General features: G+C 36.8%; 1 protein-coding gene across 1 annotated transcript; it reads right to left on the bottom strand.

Moving 5' to 3' along the window:
• Positions 1-982: 982 nt before the first annotated feature.
• LOC140008447 (protein CTR9 homolog) lies at positions 983-16,074 on the bottom strand. Its single transcript, XM_072052825.1, has 24 exons — positions 15,611-16,074; positions 13,525-13,591; positions 13,221-13,415; positions 11,874-11,974; positions 11,292-11,345; positions 11,010-11,126; positions 10,865-10,928; positions 10,381-10,595; positions 9,629-9,713; positions 9,101-9,201; positions 8,913-9,005; positions 8,190-8,258; positions 7,314-7,436; positions 6,800-7,174; positions 5,343-5,423; positions 5,103-5,261; positions 4,682-4,777; positions 4,392-4,493; positions 4,198-4,305; positions 3,882-4,106; positions 3,171-3,437; positions 3,026-3,097; positions 1,916-2,221; positions 983-1,395 (listed from the first exon to the last, which is right to left on the bottom strand). The coding sequence occupies exons 1-24, from the start codon at positions 15,749-15,751 to the stop codon at positions 1,219-1,221; spliced, it is 3,393 nt and encodes a 1,130-aa protein (XP_071908926.1). The 5' UTR covers positions 15,752-16,074; the 3' UTR covers positions 983-1,218.
• Positions 16,075-16,584: the final 510 nt, after the last annotated feature.

Below are 16,584 nucleotides of genomic sequence, written 5' to 3'. Positions count from 1 at the left end.
AGAGACAGAATAGAGACAAGAACGGAGGAACCGACTCACACTCTCTCGTCCTGCCTATTGTTGAAAACAAAAACAGCCCAAGTTCTGTGGCTGCCTGCCGGTGCACCTCGTCAAAATTGTCATGCCAAAAATGTGACGCTTATTTATATCCTGAATTGATGGATGGATGAATCTAAAGCGCTCCAAACGACCAGCGAATCATTCTTAATTGCTCGAAGCGTTTTGACGATGCTGAAACTTTAATGCCGGCAAGTACGTTTTCAGGTTGAAACAAATTTATTCCCACGGGAGGCGGGGGGTAAAAATAATAAAAAAAAAAAAGAGGACCCTCGGGAGGAGTTGGGAGTATGGAGTGGAGAAGAGGATGATGAACAATCACTCAAAAAACTTCTCCTTATAAATGAGTTAACCTACCTCCGGCCCAGTTCATAGCGATGGATCACCGACAATCGGAAAGGAGTACCGGCGAAAATCTCCCATTTTGGGAACAAAGGTGATATTTCAAAATGTGTACACTCTTCAGCTATTATTGACATCATCAAGAACAAAACAATTTTGAAACAGCAACTACATACGTGTAGATGTGCGTGTCACTGAATAATCTATGCAGACATTTATCCGTACCTATAATATACTCAACAGCAACAGACTACCAAGAAGACCACAAAACACATTTTACACCACAAACCATTTCGCTGTGGTAAATAGGCAAGCACAGTCGGTTGACCATTGGAGATCCCTTCCTGTCTTAATCAACGGCATTGCAAGACTAAAAGCCTAAAGTCTATGGCAACATGGGGTACTAGAAAGATATCTGGACCAATCTCACAGTTTTAACGACTGAACTACATGCCATCATATTTTCTTGCTCATTGGCTTGTACCATTCTCGTGTTTCTGTAGAAAATAGGACATACGGACACCCAAAAAGGGGCACCAAAAAAAAAAAAAAAAAAAAAAAAAAAAGTCTATGAACCCACATATTTACAATATGTTACTATGTTTTCTAAATAAGAAGAAGTCTCAAGTAACTTTAGACATCATGGCTCATCAACAATGTTAAAGCTTTGAGAGGCCATCTTATATCTGCAAGTGTACCCGACTCGTAAAGCATTAGAAAGAAAGATCAGTTCTACCTGGTTCTGAAAATGAAAGGACGCGCCAACCTTGTCTTCAGATTTCATGATAAACAGAGACTTTAACGCAAGGGTTGATCTCGTTATTCATCATCAACAGAAACGTCACCATGCAGCCTTTCATCATGGCCTCCAGCTTCTGCATCACTATCTGGTACCCCAACAGCATGATCAGACACTGCCTGCAACTGGAATGATTCATCTTCCTCTGACTCTGACCATGCTTGCCTCCGTCGGTTTGTATTAGATGTAGGGGCAACCTTTATGAAGGAAAAAGATATCAAACCACAAAAAGAGAAGACCTAAGATACACAAGTCTATGACTGTCTTTACATTAGATGTGGTGACAAGGGGAACAGATTTCATAAAAAATTTAGCATCATTTTCGACATGCAAGACTTCCAATCATGAAATTGAGTATTAATCAACACAACAAGATCACATGTCAGCAGACAGATGTGACAAGCACACAAAAGAGCAAAGCAGCAATCGTGTTTAAATGGAAAGATGTTAGTAGCAGTGGTATACTACAAAATAAAGCTACATTTATCAATCTGGCAAGTCTCCCAGTTCTTGGTCATAAAGTCACAAGTTAAAGAATCAATGTAGAATACTTTTGAGATAATTAGAGAAGAATATTCTCCAATCTGCCAAAGAGGGGTAAAAAATAACATATGCCACCAAAAACTGCTTAATTGCATGCTTGTTTGTTTTATGTACAAGTTTATGTTATGCAAACACACAGCGAGAGAGAGAAGAGAGAGAGAGGGAGGGACTTACGGCATCATCCTCTGCATCAGAATCATCAAGACCTGCTGCTGCAAGAAGATCCTGAGGATTATTTTCTGCTTGATCAACGTGATCAACTTGATAATGAGGCTCTTTGAAGTTTACATTGGAATCTTCATCATCTATTTCTTCCTGATCATCTGCATCTGCTAACGGTTCTTCAGATCCATGTCGTGACTTCTTTTCCTTCTTTCTTCTTTTTCCTCCTTTTCTCCTCCTCCTCTCACCACCCTCCTCATCTTCAGTCTGAGGCCTGTCCTTTCGCTTAGAGGCCGGAGCAGTGCTCTTCCATTGCTCCTAGAGGGAAAATCAACTTTTAAATTCATAAACCTAACCTAAATAATTGACGCATGTAAAGATAAAGAGACAGAGAAGGCTCAAAGGCTGCCTAATTTTCACATTTTTGAAACTATTCTTTAGAATTAAAGGTTAACAAACAAAAAAAAAAAACATGCCCTGAGAATTTTGAAACTTCAATAACTAATACATGCATTAGCCATTCTACAAGAATAAATTTCTAAGGAATCCAAGTGTGGCACTGCCAAAAATCCAACACTTGGCAACTTGGTTTGGGCTGCCTTAATTGGTTTCATGAAAACTGAGTTCATCATGTTTTCACATGTGCCAGTAAGCATAAATCCCTAATCAGTTAGTGCAACATTAATAAGCATTTAGTTACCAGTCATATACTTAATATCTGATGCTACTATTAATATATTCTGAAACCTATACCAAAAAGAATGTTTGTGATGCAAAACCAAAACATAGAAAAACTACTTTTAAGTTAGTTGTGACCAAAATTTCCAAGTAATATCCATGGAATTGACTAGGAAAGAAGCATGTTATGATAATAATGAATGCCAATATCCTTATGTGTCTCACTTCCCAAGGAGAGCATTCCATTTTTGCGTGACTAAAATGCTCAAAAATATGAACTTCATGTTCTTCACTACCAGTAAGGACCATATTTATGATGATATTGAAAACTAATGGATAACTTAAGCCAGAATCTTTAGCGTTAAATCAGAATACAAACTACATATATTGGAAGAAAATCAACATAAAAATTATGGAGGGAGATGATAGGCAAGTAATTACTACCTTTATACGCAATAAATGCTCCTCTTGTTGCATCACTTGTTTGTGTTCATCCTCTTGTTTTCTTTTCTCCAACTGTTTTAAAACCTTTCATTAGTAAATCATTGATAATGATAACCAAGAAAGAGACAAATAAACAAACAAGTACTTGAGATTTTCTCTGCTCTTCGGCTCTTTTCCGGTTTTCCTCAGCCTCCTTAACCTGCTTAGCAAGTTCTATTCGCTGCTTATTTTGCTGGTCTTCACGTTCAGCTGCCTCACAATGAACTTTTGCAGCCTCAAGTAAGTGCTTGCAATACTCAACATGAGTTTCAATCTTTTTCTCATCAAATCCATGAATGTGGAGATTTGAAGCAGCAGACAACAGGCTGAATATGCGAACTGCATTCTTAAGCTCAGTGACAGTTGACCGTACCTATAACATTAGTGAATGAGTTTCCTTCGAGGAGTACGAAAATAACTTGCACCGGTGAATATGCCAACTGTGACATACGTGCAGATATAAAGCATGTCTGTTCTAGTTGCACATACTATAGTTAATGGTGGTTGTGCTTGACATTGAAAGGAGACGATCCAACAGAAAATTCAGAACAAAGACTGGTGATATTCAATACAATGGGAGCAAAATCATCTAAGGGAAAAAACCCAATGCTTCTAAAACTATAGCAGGACTTGTTAGCTCATGAACCTTCTTATAGCCAAGCCCATTTTTTATGAAAGTAGACCTAGCATGCATTTCAACCCAAAGCATAAAGATAAGAAGAACATCTGGAGTTAGCCAAAGCAGTATAAAGAGAAATGGTATGCAGTTATATGTCAACACAAAGCTACACATTTGAAGGATGGAGAAGTGGAACACCTCATCCACAGTCCTTTTTGTCTTCTGTAATGTTGATGCAGAAAACTTCTGCAGTGCTACACCGATGTCAAACCTTAATGTGTAATTTGAAGGTGCCAAATGAATAGCTCTTAATAAAGTCTTTTTACAGTCTTGCCACTGCTCAGCTTCATAATGTGTCCGTGCTAAATAAAGAAGAACTTGACTGTCTGTGTTGTAGTAAAACTTCTTTAAGCAATTCTCATACTGCAAAGACAAGCATTGTTTCACGTGCATGCAACAAAGACAATTAAAGCATGAAACTAATAACCAAAAGCAGGTGAAATGAAAAATAAACCATTTTCACAGCCAATGCAAAGTCTCCTTGAGCAAAGTGGACATGAGCAAGATTTATCCACACATCTGGCATCTGGACAAAAACATTTCCACTTGCAGCTTCTTGCACCTATTACAATTCGAAGAGGCTAATAAGTTTACAAAGCTAAACAGCATGCTTGAAAAAGGTAAAAGTGTAGAATAAGCTGGCCTGACCTGGGTGAAAAGTTCCTTTGCAATATCAAATTGACCTTTTTCTGCCAATACAACTCCAGCACCATTAGCTGCAAATAGATTACCAGTATGCTGGAGTAGAACCTGCGGAATGAAATTATAGTCATCATGTATTTCAAGATCCCTTAACAAGCAAACATTAGGTAACATGTAAACAGGAAGGACGAGGAAACTCTCATAAGATATCACACGTGTCAATCCTCTAGTCAAAGCAGATTGCTATGAGCATGAAATTGCCATAGAACATAAAAATATATGGCACAGAATAATACTTTTGTGTAAAGTTCTTTAGCCTTCTCCAGGTGGGTAGCTTCCAACTTAGGTGCTCTTTTCTCTGAACGAATTGCTGCAAAATAGTTCCAATTGCCCTGAATATTCAAGAAAAAGCATGAGCCTTGTACATAACTGCCTGAAAACGATACTTTAAGGACTAATATACATACATACATACATACATGCACACACACACATACATATTTATGTCTATACTTATATGTATATGTATATACTTTAAGATAGGAGAAACTTCACCATTAGGATAACAAACTTAGATAATGGATCAATTCTGTTTGAAGTCCGAAGCGGACGCAGGTCAACAGAAAGTTGCACAAGTTTAGAGGTGCATATTCATTTTACCAGTAAGAAATCAATATAACACCGAAAGAACAAATGAATTCGGAGAAAAATGTGCACCAGACAAAGAGAAGCATAAGAATCATTTCCATTAGCCATGTCCTTAGCTGCACGGAAAGTTTCTTTTGCCTTAACCCAGTCATCATTCTTGAGCTCAAGGTCACCGAGCATCAATAATGCATCTTGACACTTCTCATCCACCTTGCGAGCATCTGCAATCTGTAACAAAAGCATTAAAAGTAATATACAACTGTATATGGAAAAAAAAAATTAGCAGTGCACTAGAGCAAAAATAGCCACCAGTTCAGTACTAGTTTGAACATCATTTCGAGCTTTTGCAATAGCGGCAAGCCTCAGGTAAGCATCTACATATTCTGGGTACTGCAAATTAATGCCATAGGATGGAATCACAAAGGATGAAAAGGTGAAGGTTAGACCTGAGTAATCTGTAACTTCAAAGATACATCAGACATTTGATAATCAGTTGAAGCGCTTCAAGACTACAAAAAGCACTTGATTGTCATGCAAGCAGATTAAAAAGCATCATTAATGTCATTTAAAAGTTCATCAAGAACATTTAGGGAGTGTCAAATGCATAACACTTGAAATCAGAGCAAGCAGATAATTTTGAGTTAATGGAGGAACCATGAAGGATAATCCACTAAAATGATATCAATCACAACAAGAAATTTGATCAAATATGAGTCCAACCATAAACATTTAACATGAGTTTAAGAAAACAATGGGGCTTGGAAACAGTCAAATACACGCAGCATTGATATTTCTCAAAGAGCAAAGGGAAAAAAGAACTAAGATGCACTAGCATAGAAATGAAGCACAAGCTTTTGTTTGTTTAATTTCATACCACAGCTTTCAACTTATCCATTGATATATCTAGGGTTCATGTTTGTTTAACTGGAATGAATCCTTAATGGAAATCACAAATGTAGGGGTATTTCAGAGACAAAATGCAAATACAAAATTTCATTCAGATGTTATTTTACATCTTTATCTCAAATGAAGTGGTTCATTTTCACTTGTATCATAGAATATTGCACAAGGCAACTTTTGAAAAGTTGATTTTGAGAAGTCAGTGGCACTTTATCTTTAAAAGGTTGGTTTATTGGGATTAATTTGTGTAAAGATTACTAGCTTTCATTCATCATATTTGAATATTCCTTTTCTACGACATAAGCACTGGATAATCACCAATGGACGTGGTTTTCAAATTCCTCCATATAACAAGCAACTTTCACCCAGAGTAACCAAATGCCCATACTGTCATTCTTATATAGATACATCAATCATGTATATACAACGAAATGAAATGAATGTTATACGCACAAACCAAAGGCATCCTGACAGTTGTCAACAGGATGCTTTAAGCAATGAAAGTTGATCAAAGAACAGAAAGAGGGTGCTACAGATCGGTAATTTCAACATTGATGACTTACCCATAGAGTAAAAACTTGAGTGAGAATCAAGTCATTGATGATCCACTTGAGTTTTCATGATGATGTCAAGTACATTGAGAGAAAGTAAAAAGAGTATTTAAACCCAAATTTGTTATGTGGTTAATATCACCCTGTTGAATTCTTAGCTGCAACTAATTCATTTAAGTTACAGATATACAGTTACAGATATACATTAAATGAAAGCCTTAGGTGTATAACCTTTTCCTATTATCTAAAACAATTTAAGCATAAAATTCACCTTTTAGTTATTCCACAAATCTTGAAATTGGCAAGAGTTCATACCTTGTATAGAATTAGTCGGTACAAAATGCTGGCCGTTTCAATGGAATGCAACTGCTCCAACAATCTAGCCAGGTTGAATATTGTTGAAACTTTATTATAAGGAACTTCAACAGGAATACCCTGTCCTTCAAGTCGAACAAACAAGTTAAAGTCTTTGTATAGATGTACAGATGCAGTGGCATCAATTGGGTATTGTGCACTTTTGAGATTATTGGATTTTGCTTCATGGCAAGGATTTTGTATTCCTTCACTGTTTGAAGCTTTTGTATTGGTATCTGCTGCTTCTTGATTCTTGGAAACAAGCTGTGGCTTAGCTTCAAGAAAACTAAGCCATATGCCATTGCCTAAAGCATCCTTGAAAGCTTGTTCGGCAAGCTGGAAATTGATAAGACACGATAATTGAGTTCTTAGAAAAGTACTTGGGATCCAATTATTGGAATCTGCTACCACAGCCAAAGCAGGTGTTTCTTCTTGCATTTAAGTAAAACCATAACACTGTCAAAGGAAAACAAACCTTAAATTCTCCCCTCTCAAAATGTAGAACACCAATGCTGTTCAGAAGCTCTACAGGCACTTCTCCCCCTTTCTTCTCGTCTGCCTCTTCTTCTTTCCCTCTCTTTTCAAATAGATTACGAGCCTGTGAGAATGATTATTTAAGAAAATATTAGAAATCACATCTACTGCTAAAAGGGTGGGAAAGAAAGAAGGAAAATAAGTTTTTTTAATTTTGGCTACTGCTAAAAAGGTGGGAAAGAAAGAAGGATAATATGTTTTTTTTTTTTTTTATTTTGGCTTTTAGAGGGAGTGTTGGAGAAATTTATGTCCATACTTCTCAGTTATGAAGGCTTATGTGCAGAAATGAAAGAAAATGCTTCCGAATCAGGTCCTCATTTGACTTGTGAAAGGGAAACGAAGGCAGTACATGCAACACACAATATCTAACAAACTTTCAATATCACTAAATTACGGGATATATGCGCCAACATATTAACACCAGTAACTGCAGCAAGCAGTGTCCCTTTCACATACAAATGAAATTGAAAATGTAAACCACATCTGCAGTTTTTGGCATCTTAGAAGTAACAATTGATTTTTTTATTATTTTTGTAACCTTAGAAGAAAAATTTGAATGTGCAATTATAAGCAACTATCACCCAGAAACAAGACTAGAGAAGAAAAGACACAATTCTTACTCTATCATGTCCTCACAAGAGGTCTCAAAAATTTACATTTTGGAGTTTTGATAAGATGCTGGCACCGTATAGTGTTATTGCACTAAGTATATTTTATTAGCCTTATATTCTGGGAAGAAGACATGGCATTCTGATACCAGTTCACAAAAGCAACAATTGACATGTTTAAAAATTGAAAGAAGCTGAAAAAACTTTACAGTTTTAAACGCATCCAGAGCAGCACCAGCATCAGTGGAAATTAATAACTCCCCCAGATCTAGAAAAGCCTGTAAACATATACAAAGTGCTCAATCTGTCAGTAAATATGCATCAGGCAAAGCAGGATAATAGGAGGATATTCTACCAATTCTCAGAAAAATTGATAAAGCATGTCAAGAAAAAGTACAAGAGTCATCCTTAACATGGCCACGCATGAGAATCAATCAAGAAGAAAAGAATGCCAACTTTGTCAGTTAACACACACTTGCTAGAAATTGATGGCATCCAAACTTAGCTTTTTGCATCATTTTCTGATTGCTTGGGTCATCCATTCCTTGAAACGGACCATATATTGTTCTTTTTGGATTGATACCCATCATACATCAAATGTATATTTTGTTTCAAGCTAATGTCTGTTAACATTCTAATGAGGAAACTTAAAATGGCAAGTATAGACAGGCGAAGAGTATCTAGCATAACACTCAAGTAACATACAAGAGCGTACTCTACCACATAATCCATAATGAATTTCCATATCCTAGACAACATACTCGAAGAAACATGCAACTACAGAATTTGTGTTTGCATAAAACCTGGAAAAGTAACGTGCACTAAAATAATTCAAAATTTGTTGCTCCATCAGATTTTTCTCACAGACAATAATGTAGAACACCATATAACAAGAACAGCAGCATGATTTGACCAAGACTTCCAATAACAACCTCAGGATCACGAGGATCAATTTTAGAAGCCTTTTTGATAAATTCATAAGCCTTCTCAGTTTGACCAAGCTGGATATAAATGTGCCCAAGAGCCTACATCAAACATAAGCCAGAGACCATTAGAACAAATGAAGAAACACGAAGAACACATCTAACTGCAATTGCAGGGCTAATTTACATTGACTCACTTTCAGCGCCTCACAATTATCAGGGTAAACTTCCAGGACCTTTTCAAAATTTGCCAGGGCACTCTTAAGATCACCCAACTTCAGCTGAACTTGTCCCAAACCTAGTTTAACAAGTAAAAGTGTCACGAGCCAAAATCATTAGGCACATAATATCATCAAATTTTCGAAATGAAAAAAAAAAAGTTACAAGAGAGGCATCAATAAGACAAATGCATATATTCATCAAACATTTTAAAATTGCAAGCATGATTTTTGGAACTCAAACTGCATGTTCACATGGCATGACAAAGCATCCTCCATTAGGCTCATTAATGCAAGTGCAACACTCATTTGAACACCCATAAGATGACAAGCAAGTTCAGACATGTTAGAGCAGGTAAGAACCCCACTGTATGCATCATCCCTCACAATTCCTGCTTTATTCAGCCCATAACTCCTCCCACCCCACCCTCACCACGAGGCATAACATTAGGACACAAAATGTTAGCAAATTTTGATAAAATTAGATAGTGCAGGAAAACTACACACCGTAATAAGGTAACACAAATTCATGAGGCTTATTAATCTCCTTCACAGAAGCCATGTAGTACATTCCAGCTTTTTCATAGTCACCCTGGAATGGAAGAATAAAAGATGTACGATCAGATGAAGAAAGAAAGACAGGAAACAAAATCTTTCACAAGCATCAGAACCATGCAAGTTCAGATGCATAACAATGCTATAGATGTGAATGAATAATATATCCACTCAAAATGGTTGTTTTCCTGTACAAGTCAGAAACCCCTTCTTGACTCATTTGAATCTGTTGGACGAGAGATGTTGGATCCATAATAGATATATGATCTACTGAGCAATTACAATTGGAAGAAAGATATAAACTTATTGCATTTATACAGCTGCGACAGTAGGCAATTGTAGGGGCATTGTAGGGTAACACACCAATTTCCCCAAAAAAATAACTCACGTAAAGCAGAGATACTATATATAATTCTCACACTTCCATATGAGGACAAAACTATAAGCGTATCTTGGCAAATATGTTCAGTCTAAAACAGGTCTTACAAGATGGTACCCACTTATGTATTTACCATCTTGTATTATCGTAGAATATAGTGGACCAGCATATGTAGCTTAAAGTCAGAGAATAAGGAACAAATTTGATTTGGATGGGGAAATAGACATTTCCCTCAACTATTTTTCAATATGCTTCATACAGAAAACAATTGAACATTGCAAATGGATAAGACAATTAAAAAGACATCAGCAACAATTTCACAGACCTTGCTGTGGTATGATCGTGCCAGATTGTAATAAGAATGTGACTTAGTTGGACCATGATTAGTCACAGCAAGTGCCGTTTCTGTCAGTTTCTCGACTGTGGAATGTTTACCAGTAAAGAAGAAATGATTTGCCAGATAATTCAGTGACATCGCAGAATAGGGATATATTTCAAATGCCCTTTGGATTTTCACCATTCCCAACCTACTGTTGGCAGCTGCACAGATACAGTTAAAAAAAGAGTTAGCAATTAAAACGACAATGTTTCAACAAAAAAAGAATATGTTTATCTGGTACACAAATGCAGCAGTTGATGGAAAAGCGATTTTCTGACATAAATAGCAAAAAACAGTATTTACATCAGTTCTGTAATTTATGACAGGAAATCTACCCCTGCCAAAAGCATCTACAAGCTGCTATGCATAAAATCCAAGAGTATTACATATCCTATGAACATTTGAAAGTCTACTAAGTGACGAGACTCACCATCCTTAGTTTGCAAATCCAAAATACCAACAGCAACAAGAGCTTCAGCATTTTCTGGATCTAACTGTCATATCGGGAAAACATTATCAGGACATGTAGCTATACAATGGTAAATTGTTCCAGCGCAAATGTTCTGCATACTTGCCTGCAAAACGCGTTCGAATGCTTGCTTTGCCTTTTCCGTTTGACCTAATTTATAGCGACAAAGACCTATTCCAAGCCTTACAGCAGCAGGGCACTGAGGAAAAACTTGCAAGGCCCTCTTCACAAGAAGAAAAAAAAATCTTTATTAGTCCTCTTTGGGGAACAATACATTTCAATTGGAAGAACAAGCTGCTACAACATTCCCCACCTACCACCAGTTGTATCCCTGATTCAGAAGCCGTAAAGTTGTAACGCAAACATCATAAAGTGGCAATTGACAAACCTTATATAACTCCAATGAATCAGAATATCGTCCTCGGCTGAAGTGGACACATGCCTGCAAGATATAAAGGCTGGTTCATTGCCACAAAGACACATGAATATTTGCCTCAATGACAAAATTTTATTAGCTGCAGCCCTATATCCACCATAGCACCATGCGAAAATATAAAACCGAGAGAAAAGAGCAAAAATAAAAATGAAAAGATAACAGCATATGGCACAAGCTGAAGAGAACAAGGAAAAAGAAATCATTCCTACAAAACAATACATTTCTCTCGCAAATGTCAGACAATATCAAAACATAAGGTTCACCAGCAGAACTATAGTTATTTTGCAGAAACAAACTCCTCCATAATAAGATCAATTCCTAGTTGACAAAAAGAAATCAGAAGCTGCACCACTGCCTAGATGCTCTAACATGCAGCAACAAAATACAGTCACTAACTCCAAGAGTTCATGTATCTGATGCATGTGGATCACCCAATCTGAAAGTTCATGATTCTGATGCATATGGATGCTTATAAGCATGCACAATGAGAGAATCAATACATAAACCTTTGAAACCAAGTGGAGAAAAAAATACCTGACCCAGAAGAGCAGGAACATTATCGCGATCTCCATCCAATACAATCTTGAAGGCAGCGAATGCTTGTTCTACATCACCCTTGGCCAGTAAAAGTTGGCCTGCAGAGAAGCAGCACAAACAGATTTTAGAATTCTAAGAGAATCCAGATGACGAATACAGAGAGATTAGATGCATTTATGTCTCCTCAAGGTTTGGGTCTATTCTTAATCTTTAAACTCCAGTAAGGCAGACAATCAACAACAAAGAAGGCCACCAAGATCTCCTTAAGGTTTGACTCTATTCTTCATCTTTGAACTGCAATAAGGCAGACAATTAACAACATAGAAAGCCACTAAGATGGCACAGTATCCCATCTTGACAAGCTTTCAGCTGGAGATATGAAAGCACAATCTATAAACTTCTCCCATAAGGAAAAAAAGTTGAAGAGCTTGGTCATAGATCAACTCCACCTTAATTAATTTTCACACTGATGTCTAAATAATAGAAATTCTAAAATCCTTACTGCACAGAAAACCAAACTTTAAAGAGCTCAGAGGAATCAACTGTTAGGAAAAAATCATGTATTCAGCTATTTAGCACAGAAAACCAAGCTTTAGGAAAAAATCATGTATTCAGCTCTCCGCCTCAAGCCCATAGACTCCCACATATCAATGCAAATTCTCCTAATTTTCAATCTTTGCAACTGAAAAAGTACTCATCCGATTAAGTAAAACTTCGGAAACAGCCCCTTAATGTAGCTTATTGGCCATACAAACAGAAAAATGAATTCTAGAGCTTTTGAAGGAAATAGGAAATTATGACATCTCAAGTACTAAATAGGTAACGAACAAAAAAGTGCTTCTGGAGCATTGCCAAATAACTTCTACGCAGATCAAATGTCTCTGCTTGACCTAATGCAGTTACATACTGGGAATACAACACTCTCAGACTGAAGTCAGAATTAGTCAAAGTAAAAAAAAAAAAAAAGGCATAAAGTACAGCAGACATGACTATATTCTTCAGCCAGGAGGGACTAAAGATCATTTATCTGGTGCCTCTCCTAAGGTAACATTGAATGGAATGCACACCTGCCAGTCCTATTAGATGAGATCTGTAATAATTACTATTGGTCTTTTGCTAAAAGTCTTACATTAATAATAAGAACCACTCTCATCAGCCTTACATTAATAATTTTTTCACCAAAACCCGCCCTCCACTTCAATTGAAAGTAGTAGATTTTACCAAAAATTCCCCAATCACTGGGATCATGGAAAGACGTTATTGCATATAAGCAAATATAAAAAATCACTTATAAATGCCAAAGGATCCAACGGATAACAAGATCCAATCGAAAAGGATGTTTACCTTTTCCAATCCAGGTAGAAGGCTCGTGCATGTCTATTCTTGACGCTTTATTGTAGTACTGTGTTGCCATAATAAAATGGTCTTCCTTTTCTCTCTGCTTCGTCTCGATTTTTCCAAGATAACTATAATATGCACCTAAAGCATTGAGGATCGCGATCCTCTCATACCTCACGTCTGCATAATATTCATCAATTTCTGTGCCAAAAAAGGTTTTATGTGAACACATGAGAAATAGATGTTAACGAGTTAATACATAAGATCATATTCTTCAATAAATCCATAACGTAAAATGAAGGATATATACCAGGACTAGATCCTTCTTCCAGTATCTGGCGAAACTGCTCAATCTTGCCTTGTTTGAAGTATTCCCTCTGTCCAAAAAGCAAACATTCAGAACAAAATAGCCAATAAGTCCAAATACATAAACAAACAAGCACCTTGAATCCAAGATAAACGATGTCACATCACATGATTTGCCGCTAATGCAGTTACAACACTGCCACGTGCTAAATGCAACATGGTTTGGTTAGTTGAACATTTCCTCATGAGCAGAAGTTCCACCAATACGTACATGCATACATCCCCCAACTTTTCACCCAATTCTAACAAACAATCGACCTCAACATCAATGCACATAATCTGACGCTAATGCATTTACAACATTGCCAAACATTATATGCAAAATTTTTTGGTTACTAAAAGACATTTCCTCATGAGCATGTCAGAATAGATCAGAACTTCCACCAACGGATACATAAACGCATCCGCTGACCTTTTCCCCCATTTTAACAAACAACTAAAGCTTCAAGTACAACTTACTATTTCAATAACCCACCTTTCAGCGAAACCCAAGAAGATGCAATCAAATATAACAATATTCCATTTAAGGGGGAGCGGGGGAACCTCAAACTTCAGAATCCAAAACCCAATTAAGTCAGCATATTCCTCCTACAAGGCGACAGGATTCAGAGGATACTCTTTAAAAATTGCTTACACATAAGTGAGCAGCTCAGGCAAACACATCACCCCAAAATGCCATATTTAATCATAAAATAAATTTAAGCATGAAAGATTAAGAGTTGGCCCAAACAATAAAACTAAAGGTGGTAATTTCCATCCATATCCATCTCACTTAAATGGTTTTGGATTAATAAAAAATTTAGATGGACATTAATGGACATCCAAATAAAACCAATTGGCTTGATGGTTTTAAGTGGATAATCCACGTAATCCATCTAAATCCATTTAAGAAAATAATGAGCAAACCCAGCATGTTTTGGTAGTACTAATGTTTCTTATGATGCTGAGTAAATACTCCCAGTCCAAGATGCTGTTCAGCTCTTCCAACTCACGCGGTCAAAGTTTTCTTCTCAATCAGCGTATTCCAATTTTTTACATGCTTTATTTATTTTATTGTTCCATTTTTTCTATTTTTATTCTTCTTAGTTATCAGAACTCGTCCTATTAACTTAGGAGCGTCATTTTAAACTACGTGTCAATTAAAGAAATTACCTATGTGTTAGTTAAATAGATTTTAAATGGATAGTTGGATATCCATCATCCATTTGGATCCAATCCATATACAACCATTTATTATATGGATTTAAACGGATTGAACCATTTAATCCATGATCCATTTATATGAAACCAATTATGATCCATATATCCATTTTGCCACCTCTAATTGGCAGTTTATAACTAAGAAGGTGAGCAGCCCATGCTAGCACACAAGAGGTTCTTTCTAAAGAATAATTCCCCTATAAAGGGTCAAACTAATTTCCTATTGAAAGAAGAAAAGATTTTTTCCATAATCTATCTTAACCGAAAAAAGCACCCTTCTTCTACCTCGGTGATTGAAAGGGTTTGGGATCAACACAAAGGCTATTTGACACACTGCTGAGTGTAAGCATCAACATTTGATCGAGGTCAGTCAAGCCTTGGCGTTGCTCTATGAAATTCTTTGTCCCTGTCCCCCGCGGTCCTAAGGCCTCTTTTTCCTTACAGTTTTTATTTATAGGCGTCTAAGACCTAAGAGAATGACTTCTCCTCGGACCCGGATTACCTTTCCTTGATTGCCAATGTCCCAAGGGAGGGAAGAATTGGACAAATAGACCAGGATAAGGGCGAGACAGATACTGTTGAATTACCTGAACTCCCAACCTTTTATCAAACTATTTTTCTCCTGGGCCACTGCCAGGATTGAGCTCTCATCGTCCCCGCTGGTATCGGATATAACCCATTCCCCTTGACACACTCTAGATATAACACATACACTTGCATGAAGAAAAGCTAATCGAATGACTGAAATTAAACTCGAAAAAGTAGAATTCAATCTCTAAACAGAGAAACTTGTAACACAATAACTAAATAAATAAACTTGTGTTACATACGGCGATGATGAGCCAGAGGTCAAGAGGGGCTTGCTCGGCCTTGAGAATGTCGAGGATGTCGGAGGCGTCACGGGGAAGCTGGTCCAGCGCCACCCTAACCTCCTCCTCCGAGTTCTGCACCGGAATGTACACACACGCCATTTTGATCGGTATATTGATTTTTCTATATCAGCACTATATTTCTACTTGCTGTCGGATCAATTTTGCCATGTTACCATAATTCAATTGAAAAGAAGGAAATTTCTGATTGCTTAGAACCCTAGGAGGCAGCTAGGAGTGAGTGAGTGGAGTGGAGACTTGATTTTAGTGAAAGCCAAAACCTCAAGAATCAGGACATATGTGCCGGTGAAGGATTCCGTTTAGAAATTAGAACACTATCAGTATCAGTGATTAACAGGAGCAGGGGATGAACAAGGGGGCATGGACCGGGATTTTAGTTGATGGGGATTTTATACTTCGGCTTTCTAGTTTCGGTTAAGGTGTTTGGCTAATTAACCCAATTGAATAACTCAAACGGTTTGAACAAGCCCCGGTCTCTGATGGTTTTTTTTTTTTTTTTTTTTTTGCTAAATGTCCTCGACATGATATTCAATTCTAATTTATAGGAGTAACTTCATGCACTCGTGTGTTCATAGATTTTAATCATTTTATTAGTTGTTTGTTTTTGTCTTTTATCTTGTCAAAACTTCAATCAACAAACTCTAGATAATTCAATAATAAATTTTATATTTTCATAATTAGTGACTGGAACGGTATAAATTTACATTGATTCATGTTCATTAGATAATTATTATACTAATTTTTGTGATTCATTACTTCCTTAATAATGTCGTTGGAATTGCAATCAATTTAAAATGGCTTGTGAACAATTCATTTGTAGATTGAGTTTTGAGAGATTTGGTTGCCGCTCATACTTGGAACTCAAATCCGTCAATGTGTACATATATTTACACTCAAATCAACATGTATATCTA

Source organism: Coffea arabica, chromosome 6c (assembly GCF_036785885.1).
Source record: "Coffea arabica cultivar ET-39 chromosome 6c, Coffea Arabica ET-39 HiFi, whole genome shotgun sequence".
Lineage (NCBI taxonomy): Eukaryota > Viridiplantae > Streptophyta > Magnoliopsida > Gentianales > Rubiaceae > Coffea > Coffea arabica.
The sequence above is the reverse complement of the archived record's forward strand: the minus strand, read 5'-3'. Positions and strand labels throughout refer to the sequence as shown.